Source organism: Glandiceps talaboti, chromosome 2, assembly GCF_964340395.1.
Source record: "Glandiceps talaboti chromosome 2, keGlaTala1.1, whole genome shotgun sequence".
In the NCBI taxonomy this organism is placed as follows: domain Eukaryota; kingdom Metazoa; phylum Hemichordata; class Enteropneusta; family Spengelidae; genus Glandiceps; species Glandiceps talaboti.
In genome coordinates this window covers 7,977,177-8,004,278 of record NC_135550.1, presented here as the reverse complement: position 1 = coordinate 8,004,278, position 27,102 = coordinate 7,977,177, and the positions used below count along the sequence as shown (strand labels likewise).

The window sequence follows — 27,102 nt, the reverse complement described above, 5'->3', positions numbered from 1 at the left end:
TGAAAAACTCCTACATGTAAAAGTAATCACTCATGCATTTTCGTGTCTAATACACCATATTGTTATATTTCCATTAGCAACGACACATATATTAGCGACAATTTAATGCTTCCATACTTTTTATTTCAATTTTATCACGCTCATTCTGAAGACTTTGAGTCTATAATCAACAGATAAATTGTCTCTTAAATCAGGATGAAAACACCATAATCTCACTGTTGTTATAGATATGGCAAATGTGCTGACTTAATAAAAAAAAAAATGGCACTCCCATGAAAACCCATAACTGACTGTAACTGTCCCCAATCAAAATACCAATATCCTGCCAACCAGGCAATGTTCTATTGGTGTATACATAACATTGACAATCAATGTGCATCTACACAAATTGAGAGTATGAAAACTTGTTACATCACACTTTTATTGTAATATTATGATTCAAAGGTGCTAGGGAATTTTGTTAATGTGTTTATGTTGCCTTATAAAACATCCATAATTGAGTAACCTTTTTTACAATCAAAATAGTGACTATCCTGTCCAGCTGATGCCCTTTAATTGACGTTAACATATTAAACTTACATGCTACCATGTGAATGTTTACATGTATTGTATTCTTTATGTACAAACATAACAGTTTGCAATCTTACTGTTTGTTACTGTTGTTTAGTACAAGATGCTGAGAAGTTGTGTCCACATTTTGAAGCTCCGTTCACATTTTGTACTCCATTTGACCATATACCCTACACATGTATGCAATTTATACCATAAAAGTAATGACTATTTTATCACAGACCATAAGTGACATATTACTAATACCAAACTTACCATGTGAAGGTTTACATGCACTTTGTATTTCTAGCTAAAACAAAAAATGTATTTTTCACTTTTGTAATGTTTGGTACTAGGAAGTTTTGTCCACATTTTATTAAAAATAACTAAACATATAATACTCCTTTGAACTGCAGTCACTGTACCACAACACAAACCCTACAATGACTGTCCTGTTCAGTTGTTGTTAACATCAAACTTGCCATGTGAATGCTAATTTAACTTTGCATTATTAACATTAAAATTATTCTTGGTTCATTTAATAATGTAATCATATAATAATAATAATATAATCATATAATTATGTACTGATATAATTTATCAAAACATTTGCAAATTGTGTTTATGAATGTCAACATGCAGCTATCACAATAATGTTTATAGGTTAATCTTTAGTGGAATTACAGAAAGCAATCTGTAGGGTTTCTGCATTATCTTGCATTACTTCCATCATATAGCAATATCCGAAAAAATTTCAACTAAACTTTTTACATTTCAAAGTCTTTGAAAGTCTTAAAATATACACATGTAATTGTCTAATGTTGGTAACTTTTTATTACCATAAAATAAAAAATACAGATCTGATGAAATCTTACAAATCGTACGTAATTATTCTTTTGATATGATGATTTAATAGTGACAGTTCTGATTGAAATCTGACTGGACATAAATTTAACTTGCTATCTTTTAACATAAAAAAAAAATTAATTCAATTTAACTGTATAGTCATGTCCATGAATAAGGATTGTTAAAAAGGGACTCAATAATCACTCAGGAAAAATAAACTTACAACAAGTAAAAACTGTGATCAGAATAACCATACCTAAAGAAATAGAACAAGTCTATCAGAGAAATCAAACTTGGAACAGACACGGCAGACCTTGTGTTGTACAGCATGCAGTTCCCAGTATGCTATTTTTATACCACATTCTCTGAATAGTTTCTAGCAGTGTGCACTTTACCAGATTTCTCACTCTCTCTTACTCAGTCTCTAAACTTTGCAAAAACATTGTGCATAACTTGATTCGACATGTGTACAACTAAATGATTTTGTGAATTCCAACACATAATCAATTAGTAATGCTAAGCTCACTGAAGTACCTACAGGACAGAAACAGCTGTATGTCACTTTGATTGCATGACTGCATACACTGTAGGACTAGCTGACCTTTAGTATTTGATACATTCAGATTCCTTCAGTAATCCTTCAGGTATATATACTTTCACAAGATATGTGTCTTGCATCTTATTCAACTAATAGTTATGTGAAATACAATGACATTTATTCCAATGTGCATGTCTCTATGTTTTTGCCTCGTTGTTGGTGGTATGTAATTCCATCTTTAATTTGTATAAATTGCATACATCATAGTGTACAGTTGTGTCATTTACTTTCTAAACAAAAGAAATACTACTGTGTTGAAAATGCACTGGATCATAGTTTCCAGTCCAATCCCATATCCTGTTACAATAATTTTACATACTTATTCCTCTTACAGCTATAAAATTACACAAATATGATAAATGTGTTCAATGCCGCTACAAACCATTCGAAGAATTTTAACACACTACTTGACAAGTAATCCTCTATGTGTGTTTTCAAAAAGTTTTTAGCATTTATTCTAACCTGTGCAATTTTTATAGTATTAAAGCAAGTACATTCCCCATATTTATCAGCGTTGAATACATGTGCACAAATTAAACTAGCGATACCTTCTGTGATGCAAGTAAATTGAAAGTGGCATAAGCTGAGGCTACACACTTTTGAGCAAAATTTTTTCACTGCATATTTATAATATTTGTTTTAACCTTTACAATTTGAATGGTGATGAGACACTGATGACAAAATAAACCACTCTTTTATTCTGATCTTAATCCAAAATTGATCCTGTAAAACTAAAAGTGTAGCTGTGTATTAAATATTTCAATACTTGCTCCTTTACAGTTTCCTTTGAGTTCAGTGAACTACTGATAAGCTTACATACCTCAGTGTTGAATACATGCATGTGAATTAAGCTAGCAACCTTCTGTGATGAAAGTACTATAATTAAAGGGGCACAAGCTGAGTTTATACGTGTTTGAGCATACTTTTTGCTAGATATTTAAAAGATACTTGCTGTATTCTACTTTATACTTAGAATTAAAAATGAAACCAAACCTGGCCCGTACTTTGAAATAACTTTAATATGAAAAATTATCTGATAGCATAATTTATTATACAAATACAAAATCAAGAAAAATCCTACTATTAAATATTACACTAGTCTACCAACTGTTAAAATAATGCCAGAAGACATTTGTTATGTCACAGAAGGCACGCATCAACATTAACATTATACTAGAAGAGTTTAATCAAGGTTTTAGCGTAATAAACTTGTAAACTCAGCCTATGCCATTTTAATCAGTTTTGGTCTTACAATCTTTTTGTAACAATTACTTTTTCAACAATGAGGACACAGTAACAGGCTTGATATATGTAACATGACACACTGTATCATCTTGTATACCCATAATGACATAGATAAGTAGAAGCCCTTTTCAAGTGTGTGTACAATGAAATCCACTGTGTCAAATGATATGCTTTATGTGATTCAGTCTCTTTCTTTGTTTCATACAGCAAGTAATCACATTATAGTTATTAAAGGTGTACAGAGCACAAACTTTACCTGGCAAAATTAAGTCTTGAAGTTTATACTAAAGCACAGCAGTTATTAAATTTACCCTAATATTCGAAGTGTTGAAACGAAAGTCTGTTTGTGAGCAGAAATTTACATGATTTCCGAAATTAACTTTTTTCCCCAAGTGACTTACTCTGACGTTACATAAATAAGCGATTATTCAACATAATGGTTAGAACTTGGGATGGTTAAGAGCTTACAATCACACCCCATGCATGTCATGTTCGTCGTGACAGGCTTTGTATCTGCAGGGTGCAGATTTAAGCCCCATTGCTGACATTTGTTTCTGAATGGTTTAAAGTCCTTGGGCAAGATTTGAACCATGATTGTGCCTCAGTCAATCCAGCTATATAATTGGGGACCTGGTAGAATAGAGGTTGCAATGTGAATGCTTTAATCCTATGCACTTTATAAAGACTGCAATGGATTGTATGCTCACCTTGAAGTTGAAGAAAAAGGGCCGTTGTGTTGCCATTGATCCGTGCCAGAAGGAATGATTGTGAGTGCCTTGAGCTCTCAGGAGATAAGGTGCATTATAAATTCACGTCATTATTTGTCAATGAACAAAAAGCTCTTTATCTGGACATGACAACTACTGAACTTTGATTATTTGAACACTCGGATGAATGAATTATACTTACAGTGGTACTAAGGATGGCTGGAATACAAATTTGAGGGTATAGTCTGTGTCTGTATTCAGTTTGATGGTTTTGTTGTGGACAAATCGTTGTCCATCATGTTTCCAATAGACAGGATGGTCCCCACTATCTTCGTGTCCTCTGTTGATGTACATATACACCCGGAAATCATCTGATGAGATCATCATTTTGGCAAATTATGTAATAGCTCCTATTTGAAGGAAAACACAAAAATTTACAAAATTTTACAACTGTTACAAAACAGTTTGTTAACCAGGCTGGTAGACCACACTTTGAAAACATGCATTGAGTGGCTTCACGTTAAACCACTTGCCTCTTACCACTGCGGAACACTCTGGTTTCTTCATTCATTAATACTGAATGCTCATCTTTTTATTGGGTATTCCCTGTTGGATGATTTGTGAATAAATAAATAAAAATGTCTTTACTAGGGTTTCAAGCCAAAATTATTGGACAACATTAAAATAATGAGACTGTCATATTTACCTTCAGTATTAAAGGGAAGGTTATGTTATGCTTTTATCTGTCTGTCTGTCTGTGTTTGTGTTTGTATGTGTGTCTGTTGATCTATCTGTCAATCTGTCTGTCTGTGGACATGATATCTAAAAATCTACTGCTGCATCAATTTTACCTTGCTTCAAATCTTCCTTATAGAAATGACAATAAGTGAGTAAATTTTGGTCAGGATATCCTATGAATATTGATGTATCATTCGCATAATTAATTATTTTCAGTCATTAGGTTAATTAAGAATACACATCAAGATTAACAAAGTAAACATGTCCTATAAATCTTGTAGATTTTTAGTTTTGAGCGTCATTTGCATAATTAATGATTTTTTGGTAATTAAGCTATAGCTTAAGATTTCAAACTTCAAACTTCAAACAATATGATACACACACTATATAACAAATAGCTTGTTGATGAAGCTTTCTTAAATATAATTTGCAAAAATAATGATTTTTGGTAATTAGGCTATATCTTAAGATTCCAAGCTTCAAACTTCATACAAATTGGGGTACACTGCTTGTTGATATGGCTATCTTTACTATTCATTTGCATAATTAATGATTTTCAGTAATTATGCAATATTTGAAGTACACAAACTTCAAATTTATATAGTTTGGTATAATTACTTTTCAATTAAAGGGTATGTCATGTATGATAGCTATAGCTCAAAATTGTACACATTAACAATTAGATTCTATGGGAAGTAAATTCTCAAGACTTTGTAAAAGGCCTTCAGTTTACATCTGGTTATCAGATTACCCTTCTCTGTTTAACTAAACAGATCTCAGCAGAAATATCTCAGCTCTGTAAAATTTATCATTCTGAAGGAATTTCCCAAACCTTGGAAAGATTTTTATGTTCTAATTTTCAGATTATATGTTCAGATCATCATTTGGTGTTTTTGATTAGTTTTTTTTAATTGTTTGCCTGATATTCTGTCTTTAAATATGGTAGAAGCCTTCATGTAAAGACTTCAGTAACCTTCCAGAGAGCTCTCAATCTGATGATTTAGTTGTCTGATTGCTATATGATTGTCTTCTGAGTGGCTAAGGTTTCTTAAGCCCACCTGAAGGCCTTCTGAAGCCTTAATTATTGCCATTATGTTTGGTATGGGTAGTTTTAGCAACTCTACAACTGAGGCCCTGGACAACATGTTTGTATGGGTAGTCTTAGCAACTCTCGCAACTAAGGCCCTTAGGCAACACATGTTTGGTATGGGTAATCTTAGCAACTCTTACAACTGAGGCCCTGGACAACATATCAAGACTTATGAAATACACGAAGATATTTTGCTGCTATCATTCAATTGTAAACATCACAAATTTGAAAGAATGATCCTTAGTGAAGGAACTTCTTGAAGTTATATCTGTCAATTGCTAAAAAACATCTGTCTAGTTAATATCTAATATGAGGGGCATAGAAAACTGGGGCCTGCTCATGTAAATGTGTAAATAGTCTGTAAGTGAATACTATAATGAAAATAACATGTGGAAAGAATCTCAACATACACTTCTACATTTCAAACTGTTTTACATACTAGCCCAGAGACCTGTCTATCTAGCTTAATTGTTCATTCAGGTGGCAAACAGCATTGTCAAGCCATATCTCCAGGCTATAATGATACGTGTATGAATTTGCAATTGTTTGATACTATAGGGAGTCATGATGGTCAAAAGGTACATGTAAGACTGCCAAGCTTGGAATTTGCAATTTGTCAGTTCTGCCATAGACATCATTACAATTTGTTTCTGAATGGCAAAGTCCCTGGGGGATATGCACCATGTGAACCTAGCTGTGTAATTAGAGAACCTGGTAGGATAGAGGTTGCTAAGTGAAGGATATATCCTGTTCAATGAATTGTAATGCTCCCAAGGTAGTATTTATGCCATTTTACATCTCTGCAGGGATCAATTAATTTTCCTATAAATGTATTAAACTCAATTGATATATGCCACGAATATTAATATTTAATTAAGAACTTTGTGAATTACATTAAATAATTATGTAATAATGCTTGAAAATATTCAGAACTGGACACTTGAACCATTCTTTTATATTAAAGTTCATATGAAGTGTAAGAAATGTAAGTAGCTGTGGCATCAATCTGATTAAAATCCGATGTGGTGAAAGCGGCTAGATGTCCTTATTTACCTCTATTCATCGTGTTGTGATGTTTGTTTTGTTCAGAGTGATCACCGCCTTTTGCGATCACTCAGTACGAAAACAAACGAGACAAAACGATGGAAATAGAAGTAAATAAAGCATTTAGACGTTTTCACCACATCGGATTTTGATCAGATTGCCGTGACATAGTCATGAAGAGTATCCTCAATAACAAATCTTGTTTACAGTTGGCCAACTTTAATAGAACTCTGGTGTACAAGGAATTCCACTATAGATTTAAGGACATTTTTCTGTCTAAATTTTCTCAGACACGCAAAATAACATCAAAGTTGACAAATTTAAACATCTAACGTATTTTGTAGAAACTCAAACATTATTTTTCTTAAAACACTAACAGGGTCTGACTGACAAGAATACATGAGGCTTCCATTTACATTTGATTTGTCAGATAATACATTGGTCAAGATTACTCACATACTAGGAAGTTGAAAATTCCATTGTTTTGGGTTGAAGCTTCCATTAATTTGGGAAACATATCTAAACATATTAGTACAGCACAGAGAGTGGGATATCCCTCTCTCTTTCAGCTCTTCTATATATTATATTGTACATTATTTTGCATATTCGTGAATTTAAATTCAAATGTAACATGATTATCGCAAATTGACAATGTTTTATTTCGGCATATTTTCCACTACCCTGTATTACATCACAAAATTGTTTTACATAACATGACATTGTTTTACATAATACATTAAGAAAAATTATTGTGTTTGACATCACATGGCACTACACTGGTACAGTGCACCACATTACAATGTTTTACAGTACATTACATTTCACTTTCCCTCCACAAATATATCATGATCATGCAGATGGCTATCAGGTGGGATTTGTGGTATGTAGTAAACACATTGCAATTTGACCTTGCAAGTTTTTTTTCCCTTCATTTTTTTCAATTTAATAGGATAAAAATGATGAGCTGGTGTGATTTGACATGATGGAATTTAGTCACGAAAGTATTCGATTAAGTTGCAGGCAAGGCTATATACCATGCAATTTGATGGGGGTTTTTTAGTGCATACACGGAGTGCTCTGGTATCGAATTACTTTCTACGTCTGTGTTGCCTGCTAACATACACCCTGCATCCCACTAGCATAGCCTATTTTTAGAACAGGCCAACCTACTACTAAAAGTTACAATATTGAATGTGCGTGGATGGTGTTCAATGTACAGACCGTGGTTTTTTTAAATGGAGTTGGAAACAGTTGGAGCCAAAGCTTGGTTGTGTTGTTGTTGTTGTTGTTGTTGTTGTTGTTGTTGAATGTCTAACAAATATATGCATAATATAACATGTGTGCATCGATTGCAGTGTTCGGGGTTCCCGTCCCTTAGTCTCGGCGTGTGTCCCCTGTCCTGGTTTAACATTTCCCGGCTACGATGGCCGACGTGCTCACAAATTATGAAGAGAAAAATTATGTTTACTTATTTACTTACCGTCGCCTTTCACTGAATAAGTTTGTGCAGGAAAGCACCTCCGAGCATTTTAGTCAAGTCAAACTCAGTGAAAACGAGGAGTACCAGTGTCGCGAGTTAACTCAACTTCTTTCTCCACATTCGCTATCAACAATTTGGTCAAGATGAAAAATATTGAGAGCGTATTCACACAACGTACCAACTATATTGAGTTTCTATTTTGGGATCGGGAAGAAACATTTTTTGTTAAGGGGTGGATGACCCGTGTGGGGAGGGAATACACAATCAGCCGATTTCTAAACCTACTTTCACCACGCATACGTTTTGCTACACACGGTTGATTTTTTCCTCCATAGGAAAATCGTGTATCGAGAACGGTGTCTACAGACCATATTAGCGTATGTGCTCTTAGTGCAGAGGTCATATTAGTGCTGTGAAAGTGACGTGTGTTTCTGGCACCATTCTTTCCACCCTACGAAATAGTAGACTGGTTACGATGTATAGGTGATGGACACTATCCTTACCAAAAATAGTCACTGAATATTGTAGTGAAATGGTGCCAATACGCGATATATACCATCATGTTGTGTAAATGTTTTATGTCTATATGGTAAGCAAATTCGTTGGTGGGATGAATTTATTAACCTGTAGAGCTTTTCGTTGAGCAAGTATGATTTTATCGACAATAGAGCTAGGAAAATGCCTTGTGAACATGCCGTACTTTGTAATGTACCGTGAGACAGCTAATATCCACATCATTACGTTATATTTATCGAATTATAGCACACCGCCGTCGACTATCTTTTTTTTAGCATCTAGCGGAAAGAAAATGTCGATTTTTATTTTCAGTGTCAATGAACGAATGAACCAGTAGTGTTACCGATGATTTATAAATGTCCGCCAAGTGATGGTGATTAATATGATGGATCGCGTTGTTGGTAGTAAAGCTTCAGAGAAGGATGGATAGGGATCGAGACTCGTGTGCTTTCTTAGCCCTTTAGCCAGAATAAAACTGTATTTCTCTATTGAATTAATGTGGAAGTCGATTCTAAAATGAAAGTACAAGAGCCACAATTAGTTCTTAATACTATGTCCACAAACCGGATAATAGAACCTCCCAAGGTCCCTTGTAGGCGAATTGCAATTGTAAATCTAAATATGATACAGTGATAATATCATTTGTCACACGTATGTAAAAAAGCACGTTACCTTTTCAGTTACATAAGGGATGTATTGGTTGATTGGTTGGTTGGTTGGTTGGTTGGTTGGTTGGTTGGTTGGTTGGTTGGTTGGTTGATTGATTGATTGATTGATTGATTGATTGATTGATTGATTGATTGATTGATTGATTGATTGATTGATTGATTGATTGATTGACTGTCCATGCATGGATGGTTGGTTGGTTGGTTGGTTGGTTGGTTGGTTGACTGAGACCTAGAGACTGACTGACTGATTGATTTACTGACTGATAGCAATATTTACTGTTCTTTATTGATCTCCTGAGGCTTAGAATATAATAGTGATGTATTGAGAAATTTCCAACATTTACCTCTTACAGCGACTGTCTAAAGATTCTTCCCCGCTCATTTTGTAGCTGTATGCCCTCTACGGCCTAAAATAAACGTTCAATATCTTGTGACTTCCGCATAGAGGAAAACATATAGTAATTCTTGTTGCATAGAAACATTGTTGTTATGGTTTGTTTGTTTGTTTTCGTAAACATAACTAAGACCGCGTGCCCTGTATGCATATATTGCATTTTTTGAATTCTACATCTTTCGCAAATAAACATATACTGTAGTCTAATAATGAACACAATCTCTCTCTCTCTCTCTCTCTCTCTCTCTCTCTCTCTCTCTCTCTCTCTCTCTCTCTCTCTCTCTCTCTCTCTCTCTCTCTCTCTCTCTCTCTCTCGTGAAATATGGTTACATAAAAATAAAAAGTACGCCCCTGTGACTTATGCTTTGACAAAAACGATATCTTTAGACTTCCATTTTCCTAAGGTCAATGTCCTTCTAAGTTCTACATGTATATCGCGTGTATCGACAATGTATGTATTACCTCCACTAATAAATGCCGGGCGGACGTAATGTTTTTATCCCTGTCTGTCTGTCTGTCTGTCTGTCTGTCTGTCTGTCTGTCTGTCTGTCTGTCTGTCTGTCTGCCTGTCTGTCTGTCTGTCATTAATCATTTTGAGTTTTTTCGCAAGACACCTTTACAAAAGTGTTATCAGTTGAGTATAAGGATGTCTGTTTTGTACACCTAAATTAAAAACTCAATTCCTACTGGGCCTTTCACGTGTTTGATGAAATTCTGTGGAAATATTGCTAATGACGATTGATTAGATCCTATCTCGGATCTGAGTTTCAATGAAGCTTTTCGAGAAGCCATGATAACAAAAAAAAATAGTCTAATCATTACATCAGAACGTACATTGCAGAGGTGACTTGCATTTTAAATTAAATCGGCGCTTTTTAATTCGTAATAACAAAATAACGAACGTACTTAATTATAAAATTTCATTTTTTCATTAAACCTATGCTTGTTAATTCGATAATATTGATGGAACACTAATTAATTAATTTGAATTTAAATATTATATTAGATGTGCCATCATGATTTGGGAGTACTGGCATTAAACCATACACATAGCGCTTCAGCCGTTAAAGGCTTTGGTCTTCTGAAGAACTGCTGAGGTGTTGACGGAGCGCAATGTTCCGTGATTGGTGGGTGTGTGTATATAGGTGTGAAGAGAAAGCTCGGATAAACCAACAAGACTTTTTTTTATCATTATACATTTATTCCAATAGTACATTTTCCACACTACTTTGTTATAAAATACACTAAGCATTAGACAAAATAGTAAACTTTTGAAAGCTACTGCATCCCTCAAATATACTACACCTCATTTGGATGCTAGTACTGAATACCTCAGTATATGGCACAAGAAAATTTACTTTACACATGCAGCCTCTTGTTTTCTCCTCATGGTTGTCTATATGCACAGTTATTGTATTTTTCTAATGGTAGTATTGTGATTTTCATAAAATTTGGTCGCAGGGCAGTATGTTCTGTCTTGTTAAGAAGAATGTGTAATTACACTGTGTAGACGTCTCAATGTGTATATTCAATGATGGAATGTTTCAGTAATATGTTACAGACTGTCGTTGGTGGCGCTATTACCAACCCTGTCAACAAATAAGAGATGATGAAGACTCTCCCGCAATGTAGTTTACAGTAAACTGTAGAGTCTACGATCTTGATTGTTATTGTAATTGTGTAGTTTTTATGAAGAACTTTACAGAACTACTGATTTGAACGTTGTTTTTTTTTCTCTATCCGAATCAATTCGATTTATGCATCACAAAATATTGTGTATACTACAAGTGTTTAAAAGTGACTATTAAAATTGTCATTGTCCCCGTTTCTATATATGTAATACTAAAAAGGAAGATCAAACAAACAGTAGCCTCTCTTCATTCATATATCTACTCTTCCTGGCGACTAATATAAAAGATAAAAATACATCGATATATTTCTTGAGTTTCCCACTCTCCATGACAAATGTTTTACACAACGTCTGCTGAAGTTGTTGTCAGTCCTAGAAAAGAGAAGAGAGAAAGTGTTCTCTGAATTTATTTACGAACTCAATAATTTACACATTTGGCACCAACTCATTCAAGTGATCAAAAGTAAAACAATTCACCAAACGTCGACATATTTAACACACGACCGGTTCAACTGATGCAGAGGACCGCAGGTGAATTTGCTATGTTATAGAGATCTACACGAGTTTTAGGACGTCACGCCGAACGTTGAGGTTCATTAGAACTTACGAGCTCGAGATAACTTAATTTTCGCCCGCTCGGCCTCACTCGAATAGATCTCTATAATATGGTAACTTCACGAATACCTGTATGCGGGACATGTGTACGTTGCAATGTCATCAACCTTCTCGTTAACATCTTCCGACCGCAAGGTGGCGGGCTTCGTAATCTATATATCGATGGTATTATAATATGCGCAGTGGAAACGGACGATGCATTTCTTGAAGTTGAAAAGTCGGGGTAAAAGCACGAAGTCAATGCATTGCTTTATGGTGGGTATGGAAGTTATTTATCTTGAAAGATAAATGACTTTACTGAAGTTTATGCAGCTATTCAAAAACCATGAACTTTTAACATTTGCGAACTATAAATGCCCAGGAATAAATGGCAAGTTACACAAACATTTTACCTGGGATTTGTTTTTACCTTATTTGAAGCATATCTGTGTGACTCTGATATTTCCCCCGACCAAAATAGTTTCCACCTCGTTGAGGGGTATACGGTGAGCGTACTCCAATAAATGACGTCCATTCACGGCCACTTTGTAGCTACCAGGCTCACACAAAATGATGATTTCAAAATTGGTATTTGGTGCGAATGGAAAGTATGGTGCATTCCTTTCTTCTGCGCCCCACTTGTCATTTTTCTTTGTGTTGCATACGATCTGAGATTTACCGAAACGAGGGTTCAGGTGTAATGCTATTTCGTGGTGGGTTACCTCTGAATCACGTTTACACAGATCAACACGAAATCTGTGGGAAAAAGACTTGGGTTAATTACTGTAAAGTTGAACGAACTTTTGAAAGGTTCGATATGAACATTTATTAGATTATGTACATTTACACTTTAATAGGAGCAGAACTATGAAAAACACTTTTATAGTATATCAAGAAATAGTGTACACACACACACAAACACACACACACATGTACAGAGAGAAACCTTCAAGTTTACGACCATGCAACAATACAATACAATACAATACAATACAATACACACGCACGCACGCACGCACGCACACACACACACACACACACACACATATACATATATATATATATATATATATATATATATATATATATATATATATATATATATATATATATATATATATATATATATATATATATATATATATATATATATATATATACAGGTGCATGCATGCAGTGCTACAAAAGTACACGCAATCAAGTTAACACCCCTCCACCCACCCTCCTATATATTGGCCAATGTACGTCAGACTTTACGTGGAGGGATTTTGACGTTTTAAACTAACTGTAGATCCAATTTGCATATCACTCATCAGACCATTTTGACTTATTTGACACTCGCAACTATAATAACCCAATACAGCAAATATATTCCAAAGGGGTTCACACAGACAGACGTACAGACACGATGTTTACACCTAGCCCCACAGGCAATTTACCAAGTAAATAAGCTTACAGCCATGCGGAACTTAATTGTTAAAATAAACTTCTCAATGACATGCCATGTGTTTTTATGACATTTGTTTCCATGTCAAAACTTCCTAAAATGATCAAATCTTAGAACTACATTTCCCCTTTTATTATCTTATTTTCATCAGCCACTACCCTACCACCTGTGGAAATATTTAAACATACCTGTCAGGTTGACTGTTGGCAATACCAGAAACATAAATCAATCTGCCTGGATACATCCCACCAGGAATACAGCCTGAGTATGGCAATGACTGATAAAGAAAGATTTAATAAATACCAGATTATCATGTAAACACTGTTGTATGCTTACCTAATGGTGCTGTGTTTATAACAAGACGAAGGCTACATACTAGTACAAGTTTTAGAAACCATTAAAAGTTGAGTTTTTTTTGAGACCGTCCAATTTTTCATTATTAGATAAAAAGTCGTGTCCACATACACATTACTGACAGACACGATTCATGACAGCACAATGAGTATATACCACTGTTTTAATATTTGCAGGTGGAAAAAAAGCAAATAATGCTGAATCATTCACCGTTTCTACATAGTTGAAAGGAGAGACACACGGTTGGGAAAACACGACCCTTTGGCATGTAAGCAGTTGACCACAAAACATGTGATTCTATATTGCAGTGCTATACTTACTGGATTCGTGATAACGCCACCACAGGCTCCTTGTGGCATAGACATGCCAGAACTCATACTTCCTCTGGTCTGTGTTACAAAAACAAATATTCGGAAGCTATATTTAGTATTTGTAGTACTTCATCGATCTTATATTTTCTTTGTCACGTACGAAAGCCGAGTTTTTCTAAAGTACAGGATGGGGGGGGGGGGGAGACCACATGGTTCGAGGTAAAGTTTCTTTTGTCTTGTATCGAAGTACAGACTTGGGACATCGAATCAAATGTTAAACGTCGGAACGAAAAATGGCACAAAAACAGACGAAAAAGCCCTCAAAATCACATCAAACGCTACAATTATCGCAGCTACTACAACACACACAACTCGTGGATGAGGTTATAAATTGTTCATGAATGCAAAGTTCAGTTCCACACAATATAGTATTCAAAGTCCCGACACAACGTTGAGTTTCCAAGGAATAATAAGTAATAAGTAGTAAGTATTAAATATAGTTTCGAACTTCCTCATACAGGAATCCAACAGCATATTACAGCAACGTTGTAGGTTTATCACAGATCAAATTCTGAAGATCAGCTCCCACAACTGTCCAACATTTCCCTTTTATAGTAGTATTAAAACAACTCTATTGCATGCCACACACGATTGGATAATCCTAATTGTCACCAGGTTTCCTTCATAGTATATGCAAATTCAATCAACTTGTTTATCTACTAATCCAGCCATCTGTCGGAACTTATTATGCAAATTTACTACTTAACTGGTAATATATGCTGTCAACAACCCTGATCAGTCAACCTAATGTTAGTGACCCCGGCCAATAAACATTACCAATATCACAACTTTCTGACACTCTTGATTGAAAAAAAACAACAACATTATTTTCTAAAGCGTTGAAATCGTAGGAAATACAAGTATGTTTACTGTGGGATTGTGGAAATGTATCTATAGCTCATGTACCGATCACGGTGATTGCCCCCCCCCCCCCCCCCCATAACAACATCGAGATATGGCAAAACTATTGGAAGGTAAAATACCGGTTTTCTGTTTGAACCGATTAGGCTGTCAGAAACGGTTTTAGGTTGCTCTAACAGGGAATGTCTCATTTATTTATGTCCTGTAAATTAGGCAGAGTTTGTTTTTCATTTTAAACTTTGAAATGGGTTACTTTTACTACTTTACCTCGTCAGGTCCATGGATACTGATCGATTGGATGCTCACTTCTCCGTTGATTTGTAATGTATTGATATTCTTTAGTGGTCGAATACGATGTTTGTATTCGATGAAATGCTTACCATTGACTGCAACCTGGTAAAAGAGACATTATCAATTGAAACAAGATGTTCTTTGGATATATTCAGAAGTATAGAATTAGCAAATGTATTTCATATTAGGAATATTTTAAAATACAGCAGTCGTGACATAATATAGTATGTCCCTCAACGGTTACATTCAAAATTTCCTGCAATTTCGCATGTTTTCATAGACTGTCACCACAGCAACCAAACAACCAACCTTGTATTGTTCCTTCTGGGATAATATCATAAGTTCAAAGTTTTCACCACATTGAAATGGGCTGAAAGGCATATCCCGTTCTTCCTTCTGCCACTTCTCGTTTTGAAGCGTGTTTCTTACAACGGCCCCCTGTTTCACTCTGGGGTTAAAGTGGAGTGCTATATCGGCTCTGGGCTGAGTAGATACGCCCACTGTGAGGTTAACATGGAATCTGAAAATAAGGTGCAACGATACACATTGTAAAATGATGTAAATGTGAATGATAGCAGTTCATCCTATTTTGTCGTATTCCTTTAGGACCGAGGATTATGTAAATGTTATCCCCTCTAATATCATTTATATTATGGGTAGACGTTAATATGTCTATGATGTTATGAAGGTGCCAGTTAATTGTTCAGCAATATTTTAGTCACCAATTGACAGCACATTAGTGTCGGGGATTATGTCTACAGGTAGAAGACTTGTTTCATTTCCAGCTATCTTTACCAGCTATATTGCTATCCGTACAATCTCAAGGTTCCTTAGTGGATTTAGGGAAGTGCTGTCAGTTTGTGAATATCATTCATCATTCGGTATATATTGTTTTTGTGAAGTCAATGAATACCACATTGGGAATTTGGTTGATTTGCATTCTTTTGGTCGATCCAATTTATCATTGTTAACAATCCAACCTGGTATCTATACTGTCAAATTAGCGAAGTATAGTTACCCGGGTTACCGAGTGAATACAATGGGTTACACATTACAAGCGCATCTGACTGTTTTAATTTCAGCAGTCATTAAATTATAACATAGTCAATTTCATGACAACACTTACCTTTCACAGCTTTGGGGTACACTGCCATAAATGGTAATCAGTGTCCCTTTCTTCATTCCATTGGGTATGTTTCCAACATAAGGAATAGCCTAGGTAGAAAAAAACCCCATTGTGATTATCATAAGAGGTTGGGAAGGCTGACCGTTGATACAACAGCCTTTAAAGTTGGTAATTTAATTAATAGTTATCGAGTTCATTCAGCTTCGTACTGAGGCTTAATGAGGACACAGGAGTAGTATTTTTAAACCATGTGAATAGGTTTTTTTACCACATGAGTAGCTTTTATTTCATGGGAGTAGTTTAAAAAAAATAGTCTTACCACGGGAGTAGGTTTTTTAAAACTAAAAAAAAAATACTCCCATGGTAAAAAAAACCCTACTCACATGGTTTTTAAAAAACTACTCATGTGTCCTCATTAAGCCTCCGTAGCTTCGGTTCATGTAGGTACTGAGTATTGGAAGGTTTATGGAGGGGAGGGGGTGGTTTGTACAAATAGAAAAATGTTAGACCGGCCGGCCAAGGAAGTGGATAACTCGATAGTCACTGTCAGTATGTACTAGTATAAACACATAACGGTTACATGCTGTCATTTTGCAAAGTGAAAAAGGGGGGTCACCTTATTTTCAACAACTGAGCGAAATCATGAACCACCGTACAACAAATGTATGTGCGTACAATAAACCATAAACAATGGCTATAAATATACGTTCAATTATAAAATAAACTCTTTGTCTCTTGATACATCCCAAGTATATGACATGGAGTCATAACATTGCACCTTTTAAGCAACAGTTTTGTTAGAAATGTCTTCTCAATATTGCAGGCCATTAGTTGCATTATGTCATCATGTGATATAAAAACTTGCATGTGTAGCTGTACACATAACACATAAGAAATGAAATACCATGAAATTTACTAGATGGACTGACTCTAAAATCAGTGCCCCCATTCACCTGAACATGTTGAATTGCAGACAAACATAGCCAATAGAGACACACTTTCAAATAATTTAATGAATTTGTATCTTTAAATGGGAACTGGCCGCCACTGTGTATGTTTTCCCCAAATTTTCTCACTTTCTACTTGATCTTTTATTTATCATTATTTATGTCAATATGACTTGAAATGATTTAAACTTTTGAAACCCTAAAATTAGTGATACTTTTGTGATATAACTAAGTTGTGTTTTACTTCGGAATGGTGCTCTAAGTGGCCTCCAAATGGTGTTCATTCAAAAAGCTCTAACCGTGGGAGGGGGACACCCCTCCCAACCAAAAAAACCCGCGTTTGTATAGCAGGCGCACACGCGCGTAGTGTGCACTTCTCCCCATACTGTTTCCAGTTCTCTCCCTATTTTGAAACTTACTGAAATCCCCAGGTTTACAATTATATTAACTCCATTTCTTATATTGTACTTTACAATTAGCTGAATTAATCTATAATGGTAATAGTTCACTCAATCTAAGAGATATCCTAGAACTTTTCGTTACTAAACCATGAATATTTTGCATGTCCATATCCCATGAACAGAAAATCATACTTCTCATAGGGTTCCTGTCTAAAGAGCTTTATACATGTGAAGCAATGGATTTGGGACAGTAATTTACCAGATACACTTAAAATTACTGTAAATGTAAGAAGTAAAATGAACTATGCAGTGTGCTGTATTGTGCGTTGAGAATCTAGAGTGTCTTTTGCAAGCATAAGAAGAATATTTCTTGTCAACAGATGTCGGGGGGGGGGGCTCAGTGTGTTTTTTTTTATTTGTCAGAGGGGTGGATCTTTTTGTGGATGAATCGCAGGGGGGTCACTATTTTTAAGTACAATACGAACAAGAAGTCACCGGCCCACCCCCGGCCTTATAAACTGATCGCTCCCTAACCTTTTATCATGTTTCTAGTATTATACTTCAATTTTAGTTTCATTAAAGCAAAGTCGTAAAATGTCACTGGGGCTCTTGATGGAAAAAATCGCGCCCCTATCTCTTTTCCTAATGCGAAAATTTTCCGGTGTTTTTTTTGTGTGTGTGTGGCTGCTAACGCCTACCATGGTTGTCTGGCATACCACTCGTGACCCTCATCGATAACGTCCAATGTGCACTCCTGTATACTAGTATATCATGTACAGCCTGAAGGCGATACATGACATAAAGTCCTCGAGATTTGATCAGCAACCAAGGAACACTGAGGATTCCATGACATATCGCGTCCAACAATGTCATGCCTTATTGTCATGCCTATTACCGCTAAATAAAATGGATCTGAATATTCATTTTATGGTCTGTTGTTGCATATGCATGTCTGCTGGCTCCCATGAGGCAATGCATGTACATAGCAAGGACGTACACTGCACAGTGAATGATGAACAAGTTTCAACAGTTTTTTCTCAGTCATCACATCTAATCATGAAATGACACATTTTGAAAATCACGAATGGAAACAGCCATTTCATAGGGTATTTGGCTTATGTCAATTCTTGGACACATTGTGTCACGGATTCTGAAAGTGGGTCCGGGTACAGTAGTAGCGTGTTGGATCGTGACTCATTTTAACAGTAAGCATCGTTGCTCCGGGTTCAGTGATCTGCATTGCCGGGACCTCATTGCTCACACAGTCTGATGGAACTATAAATAATTTTGTGTACTGAAACGCTGGCTGCATTCTGGTCATTCTGTACGTGTGTTAGCAATAATGGCATATTCACCGTAAAACTACTATACGCAAACTGAAAGTAAAAATGTATGCTGTGTATTTATCTGTGATGTCCAAGGTGTTGCAGAGGCGTCGAATACACAAAAAATCACTTTTAACCCTGCTTGGTATTTACGTTGATGACTTGGCTCTCCACCGAAACTCAGTGATGTCTCAGCCCGATCACGTCGGTAAACACCGCGTTGGTCAGTTAACGTTCACAAACCCAAGTCTTCATTGTGTAATACAAAGCGAAAGAGAAATAACACAGTTTCCGGGTACTGGTATATGATAAATGCAGAATTCGCCTGTGTGCAATCTCAGACCACTATAGAGGTCTGAGGTGCAATGCATGGACAGAAGCGTTCTTTTGAGATTCAATACAGTTATTTTCGGATCCCAAGCTGCTAAACGAACTATCAAGATCAGTGAGCCCACAGACAGTAGACACAAAAAAGATAAATGTAACACGCAAACATCGCATACACAGTGTGGACTCTTTTTAACAACTGGACTGAAAATATGGAACTTTGACGCGAGATTCTGAAATTTATTTACACAATTTGAACCACTTTATATTACTCATTTAATATTTAGCATGCCAGCACTGGCATGCATGTTGATGTAACGTGTGACCTCATAGTTAAACAAAAGTAATATTTATTTATTATCTCCAATTTGTCAAAGTATAGTATATTTTCTGCAACTGCAAAAGTCTGGTAATAAATGCAATAACGTTCCCTTTCCCTTTCGTTTTGACAAGTTCCGTACATCAATACATGAGGTGATTGGTGCCGACATCGCACATTGTCAAAATTGAAGGGTCACCTTTTTCTACGAAATTCTTGAGTGTCATTACCTTTACCTGGAATCCGTGCTGATTCCAGGTAAATTCCAAAGAAAAACACACGGTATGCAAAGCTCAGCTAAAAATGAAAGCTATTGGTATAGGTTATATACTAGCATTTCTAGTCAAATTGCTTACCTTTTTCTACTTTTAATATGCATTGGTGCCTAGTAAAGGGAACATTGCCAGCGAACAGGTTAAATGTATTGAAGCATGGTATGCTCAAACAGAATACGTAGCTGATGTAGTACTTACGGGATTGGAGATTGCTGGTGGCCGGGCAGTATATGGTGCAGGTTCTGGTAGAGGTGGGAACGGATAAGCCGGTGTATAGTATGGCGGAGGTTGGGGATTCCAAGACATAGTTACGAACGTACGGTATTAACACCAAGTCTTTGCAGCGGGGATCGTGTTATTCTTTCGTCCAGTGTTCTCTACAGAGACTGTGTGTTATTGGGTACTGGCAACCGTGCGTGAGCTTTTAACTCGTTCTAGGCTGGGTTCTAGGTGTACGTCATTTGTACACACTGAAGTGTTGATAATATCCAATCGCCGCTCGACATGTCAGGACTGCCTGATCAGTATGTAAACCACCTAACTTGGTCTCTTCCAGGGGCTCTTGTTACTCCCACCGAACCAAACTGCACCTCAAACAATAGAACATATATTGCATCTACAAACAAATTTTTCATATTGACCTAGTTGACGTGGTATGTCAAAGCCGACAAAAACAAATAATGGAATACACATATATTGGATTTAATACCACAATATATCTACAATTCTTGTAGAATGGTCTCCCCTTCCTTGTCGCACTATTTTTTTCATTATGTTAATTAACATAAACATTAGCATACAGAGTTCTAGATATATGTGTAATGTGATCACCCATTCCGACTTGTTCTGTCTCCAATATACATGTAGACGTAAACCGCCCAAAGGTCGTGATCCTAATACATGAACAACCCACAGCACAGCTAACACAGCAAGCTAGCCACATACTATCGCTGTTGTTCTATACGCCCGTATCATAATATGTAAAAAGATGTCGTTGAATCCAATGAAGGATGAGTGATTTATCATAAGAAGGTTGCCTCGAGATGAAAGTGACAATCATGATGGTTATTGTTGCCTGGTAACCATCAGTAATCATATGACACCTGTTGTTGATACCCCTGAAGTTGATACATACTGTGACGTGTTAGAAGTTCAATGATTTTGTCAGCTTCGTGCATGGCTTCGTAGTACTAAATCAACGGTATTCATGAAACAAGCCTGATAAGTTTGTTTTTGTTTTTTTATACCAAATTGCAAACAGTTGTGTGGAAATCTATTGTGTAGTATTAAAATGTCCAGTGAACATGTTCTGATGTCTGCCACAGAGGAATGTTTAGTAGCCTGTGCTGTGGTGTTATTTGTTTCTGCATTTTAAAGTCGCGGCGAAGAAATACCAATGTATAACCTTGTAATAATAAGACTACTATTCATTTTGCCAATAAGGTGTAGCTTAGATATGTAATGTTTTCGACTACTCAGTAACTCAAAGTTTGGGTTGCTGTATACATACATGCTTCGTACACTCGTCTTTTGTAAATCGATGCCAACGATTCTCCAAAACCTCTCACATTTTTACGAGCTCGAGGTAATCACGGTTATGACTTGTTCACATAAACCTCAAAGTGAAACTTTTGACTCGCTACAGTGAACTTTTCTCTCAACAGAGAGATAATAAATTGTTTGATGTTGTAGTAGTATTAGTAGTACCTTTTTCTCTTGTTGTTTACTGACTATGTGAAGTGTTATTAGGACCAGACTTAGGGTGTAGAGAGGTTCATAGAATAAGATGATTCCTATGACATTAGATTTGACTGAAAGTTGCCGTGTTTGTACGAGGGTTACATGTGACACATTTACGAACCTCACAACCTACCCTCTGAATCTATCACACTTAGACTACGATCCTCTCACCCTATCTAGTGAACCGCTAATAATAAGGTGTCGCCCTAATAATACTCCATATTTGTCCTTTGATGATAAATACAAAAATCGTATGTGTAAAGTTGACGACAATGGACTCAGAGATAACAATCATACCAAAAATTCGGTACCATAAATTTCACATGAAGTGCTCAGTAAACAAACTTAATGAGTATATAACCCCATGGAAGTATAACCCCCAAATACCAAAACCATTGTGCCGTGTGCATATTGATTTATTCCCAGTACAATGGTATCTTAATTTCGGTGGTTGGTACGTGTACAATTAAAACATACTCTTGTATTCCAGGTGAACAGCTAAGATACCAGCACAAACCATATATATATATATATATATATATATATATATATATATATATATATATATATATATATATATATATATATATATATATATATATATATATATATATAGGAAGTCAGTGGTAAGATTTGTCCGTAGTACAGTGCTCGATACGTCTGCACGCAGAGCGGAGTATATGTTGAGGGTAGAAGAAAATCAAGTCGGGTTTTTCGTCTCTACAAGCCTGTTTCGTGAGTAAATCACTCGTCAGGAGATGTTGATGTACATCAACATCTCCTGACGAGTGATTTACTCACGAAACAGGCTTGTAGAGACGAAAAACCCGACTTGATTTTCTTCTACCCTCAATATATATATATATATATATATATATATATATATATATATATATATATATATATATATATATATATATATATATATATATTGTGTCAACCCCCACCTCCAGCCGGTAAATTCTGATATGCCTTTGTTCACAATGCAGTATCATTTACGAGGAACAAGTAAAGAGCGTTCTCACATGAAAGAATATTTACATATCATGTACACTATAAATACAACATTAAAATGTGAACGTTGATATCTATAGTTTTTAATAGAAAATGTACAAGATGGCAGCACATTAACCACATATCTTGTATTTGCCGTGTGATTGCGATTACAACAACAGATAGTCGTACATTACAAATATTGCTGGGGATGCACTATATATTTGTGGCCTTGTCGAGAAGACGGTTGACGTTGATACCGCATGAGTAAATGCATCGCGGAAAAAAATAGAAATTTTATAATATAGTTTCATCAGTCAAGTTACACAATAAAATTTATTTAAAAAGCTTTTTTTCACTTGTTGTACAATGTCTTGATGGATTACCTTGAAGTTATAGTTAGCCAAGTAATGCATAGGGTTGTCTCTGTGTACAGAATAAGGTGTAGCCCAGAATCCAGGCTATCGGAGATTTTGAAATTGGTTATTCTCTTCTCCGACTCTCCCCCCAGTGTTTCAACTGTACTCTCAATTTAATTTAGCGGACACTTTTTCAGTTAAAGGGACACTTTTTACACAAAGAAAATGTCCGCATACCGTTAATCCATGAAAGAACCTATCCGCTAACACTTTAAACCCAAGAATGAAACAAGTCCACAGCTTGTTAATCATTTCTATGGCACTGTTCCCGGTCTTGCTGCTAGACGTTCGGGCTTTCTTCCGATACGATAAACGAACGAAGTTCGCAGTGAGGGCTTGATGTTCAGTCATGTGTCGTATTGTATCGGAAGAATATCCGAGGTCTAGCACTACACTTTCCCCACCTTGTTACTGTTACAATGCAATCAACATGAGCTGCTCTGCCTAACATCGTGTGCTACCGCACCTAATTCTACACTTGTCATGCTGTATAAAGTGTGTAGAAAATCGCCTTACATCTCGAACACAGTACCGCTTTCGTTCTGTACCTATCTACTATATCCAAAGAAATGCTCTATAGCCACTTCACTACAGAGTGACTTGTGCAGAAAGCAGGTCTCCATATAGAACATGTTCATTGACTTGACAATGTGTATGTGCACATCGGTTAACTAAGGATGGGTAAATACTGCTCGGATTTGGGACTGTCATTTTCTTACAGAACAAGTCCTTGTCAGGTTTGTGGATTTCACACTGAACTTTTGGGGAAAACATCGGATTATTTGGCCGAGGTGTGCGGGATGGGATTTCTACAGTGAATTTTGTAATTACATAATAAATAAATGATAATAGGTAAGAGGCTACATAACAGGGCTGTAGATAACAAAGTCGACTTTTCGGTGAAAAACCCAAAACTCGTCGAATTCAAAGTATAACTTCATTATAGTACACAGGTCCTCAGCCATTTACTGTTTTTATTAGGACAGTTTTGGTTAATCCATCAGTTATTGTGTCATCATCGGCTGCGCCTCGGACAGATGGACGGGTTAACCAAAACTATCCTAAAAAACAGTAAATGTCCTCTGACGTGTATTATAACTATCAGTTAAAATCCCCACCCGCATGGATTCCAGGCCGAGGCTAAATAAGGTGTGTGGTTGTCAAAACTATCCTAATAAAAACATGTCCTCTGACGTGTACTATAACTATCAGTTAAAACCTCAACCCGCATGGATTCCAGGCCAAGGCTATTGAACTAAAGTGTGTGGTTACTAAGCTTGGCATTACACGTTTGTCTACAAGTATCGTGTGATTCAATGGCAGCAGACCACTCGATTTACAAATATTTCTATATTAAATTACAGGTATGACTTTGGTGCTCACAAAAGTACGAGTGTCCCAAGTCGTTACCCGCATCTCAGACCACTATATATGAGCCCGCGTGAACGTTCAAGTGCCTCAAGGAAAACATTTTTAACTGACTGGGGAGTGGGGGGTTATGAAAATAGTGGGTGTAGATTCCGGCCATAAATGTAGTTCCCTGCATTAAATATGTGTAGTCGGCTGCCTCTACATAGAACCAAAGGTCCACACAGGATAATTTGGTAGATAGAATCAAGATATCAAACCGTTCAGTGCCTGTGTACGATATGTTCCTATCACCCACTTTGGTCTACTTCAAGTGTTGTAAATGTCAAAATTACAGATTTAGGACTCAAATGAAAAGTTCATGACATTGTTTCAACAAGGGTTATCGATCACAGATGTTTTACAAATAGCATAAGAAATGGTAGGTAAGTAAACATCACCATTTACACTCAACAGGGCTACAGTTTGACTGAAATACGAGAGTGTACTTTTATCTTTATCTCAAATTTCACCGAGTAAAATTAATTCAATACACACTCCAACAAATAAATACGTGTAACAATGTCTGGTTTCAATATGATTGCCTTCGTTGGAAGAGAAACTAAAGGATTAATTGACCGGATTTGACCTAAAATGGTGGTGGTGGTGGTGGTGGTGGTGGTGGTGGTGGTGGTGGTGGGTGGGTGGGGACGACGACGACGACGACAGCGACCTCATTTGACCTGAAAATGGTGGGGTGAAACGACATACTGAAAATGACCCGGGCGTGGGGGTGGAACGAAAGACTATACTGGTTATTTGTACCACTATCACTATCTTTTATCAAGACCTCTAGATATAGTCCATATTTCTGGATAAAACATTTACCATGTCAAAGTTGCCCGAAATATGAAGGAGAGATAGAAAGGATTGTTTTCGACAATCATGGAATGAAATAGTGGAGCTCTTTATTGGTTTTACAGGGCTCCCCATCAGCTCCCCATGAACCAACTTTGTTCGATTTGTAAATGACCTGGAGCTCTCCTAGTGACGTCATCCACATAGACTCAAGCCTCATTATCGAAAGTGTCCACGCCTGTGTTTACATTTATGATGCCACCCTGTAATGACTACTGTGTTCGTCAGTAATGTATTTCTGTGATTCCATACTGAATTGAACTCTTGTTTCACATTGTTTATACTGTCTCATACCACTGTGTTCGTACCTACACCATTTTGTGCATTATGAAACATAGGCTCAATATTTTCATCACTGCCTGCAAGGAGACAAAGCTCGACATGCACTCATTCCCACCCCAGTCGCTTATTGGCTGTGATGATATTAAACATTCTTTATCTTGCCACCAACATATTAAAAGTAAATATTGCGATTATATAGGCCACTAATGTAGTTTGTAGCCTCGTAGATGTAACTCAGGCAATTTAGCTTATTTTAAAATCAATCAATACCAGACTATTTAGTATAATCACAATCCAAAAACAACCGTGCTTACGAAGAAATAGCAATTATTCCGACCATGACATTTTTTTCTCTCTGTCATTCATTTGTGTTTGTTTTTCTGGTAAAATTGCTGAACCGATGCCCTACCACTGCACTGTATGAGCAGTAAAGGTGCTCATGAAGTTGCAATTATGCAGAGCTGTACGCACGTGAGACAATAGTCGGTTGGCCACTGCCATTCCGGCATTCAATTGGAGCCTTCAGTATTTTACAAGGAGAGGGACGGTCGGGGAAAATCAAACCCTGTTGCATAAAACATGGCCCGTCTCCGACTCCGTCGTGTTAAAAAATGATCCTCCCTAAATTTCATTTCTCTAAAACATGACCCTTCCCCTGTTAAAATATTTCAAAATATTTTAAAATTCCGTCAAACATGGGAAAGGGGACACTGGTTCCACTGAGACTAATTGATTTAAAGGACTAAATCCCACCGCTGCCACCACGTTCAAAGATTTCAAGGTATTGGTTATTTCCCAACTACTACCACCGTAGTGAATTTGTGTGAAATTGGCACTGCATTAATCAATACCAGTCCTGTGTTTTGATCTTGTTGGCTGACCTGAAGGCCAGAACATTAACTCCCAAACACAAAATTGGCACGCTCCCGCGACATTGTCAGGACCAAGGTCAACATCTCCACAACGTTATTTCCAGTGCTTTCCTCTTTCGTACTGTCCGTCAATAGCTCTGTGTTGTACTGTGAAACGTTTACATTTAGAACTCGCCATCCGTATCAACAGTACAGAAAATGTACGTACACATGCACACAAGACGGCTGATACACTTGCATCATCTTGTCACAGGCTTACAAGTACGAAAAATATTCTGAAATATGATATTCACATACAAAGTATTTCTAGCTGTATTTACTCGACTGGGTGATCTTGACGCCTACGCTGCCTCGTACAGTTTAATTTACAATACCTTGTCTGAAAAGA

At 36.4% G+C, this 27,102-nt stretch overlaps 2 protein-coding genes across 2 annotated transcripts in view; both read right to left on the bottom strand.

Moving 5' to 3' along the window:
• The window catches only part of LOC144453469 (CB1 cannabinoid receptor-interacting protein 1-like), a 32,297-nt gene extending 23,864 nt beyond the window's left edge, over positions 1-8,433 (bottom strand). The window contains exons 1-2 of the mRNA XM_078144775.1: positions 8,298-8,433; positions 4,148-4,355 (exon numbers count right to left, since the gene is read on the bottom strand). Coding sequence (XP_078000901.1) covers positions 4,148-4,332 — 185 coding nt within the window. The 5' untranslated portion in view covers positions 4,333-4,355; positions 8,298-8,433. The remainder of the gene's footprint in view (positions 1-4,147; positions 4,356-8,297) is intronic.
• Positions 8,434-11,067: 2,634 nt separating this feature from the next.
• On the bottom strand, positions 11,068-20,656 carry LOC144448483 (galectin-8-like). The gene is made up of 8 exons (XM_078138750.1): positions 20,342-20,656; positions 16,550-16,638; positions 15,733-15,943; positions 15,400-15,525; positions 14,221-14,289; positions 13,735-13,823; positions 12,530-12,855; positions 11,068-11,877 (listed from the first exon to the last, which is right to left on the bottom strand). Exons 1-7 carry the CDS (start codon positions 20,447-20,449, stop codon positions 12,531-12,533), a joined length of 1,017 nt encoding a protein of 338 aa, XP_077994876.1. The 5' UTR covers positions 20,450-20,656; the 3' UTR covers positions 11,068-11,877; position 12,530.
• Between the last annotated feature and the right edge of the window lie 6,446 nt (positions 20,657-27,102).

Bases quoted from the DNA above. Each gene is read 5' to 3' on its own strand.
- LOC144448483 (XM_078138750.1), bottom strand. From the start codon at position 20,449: ATGTCTTGGAATCCCCAACCTCCGCCATACTATACACCGGCTTATCCG. The intron at 15,944-16,549 runs GTAAGTGTTGTC...CCTTATTTTCAG, and splicing joins GTACCCCAAAGCTGTGAAAG to ATTCCATGTTAACCTCACAG. The intron at 15,526-15,732 runs GTTGGTTGTTTG...CTCTTTTACCAG, and splicing joins CCCAGAAGGAACAATACAAG to GTTGCAGTCAATGGTAAGCA.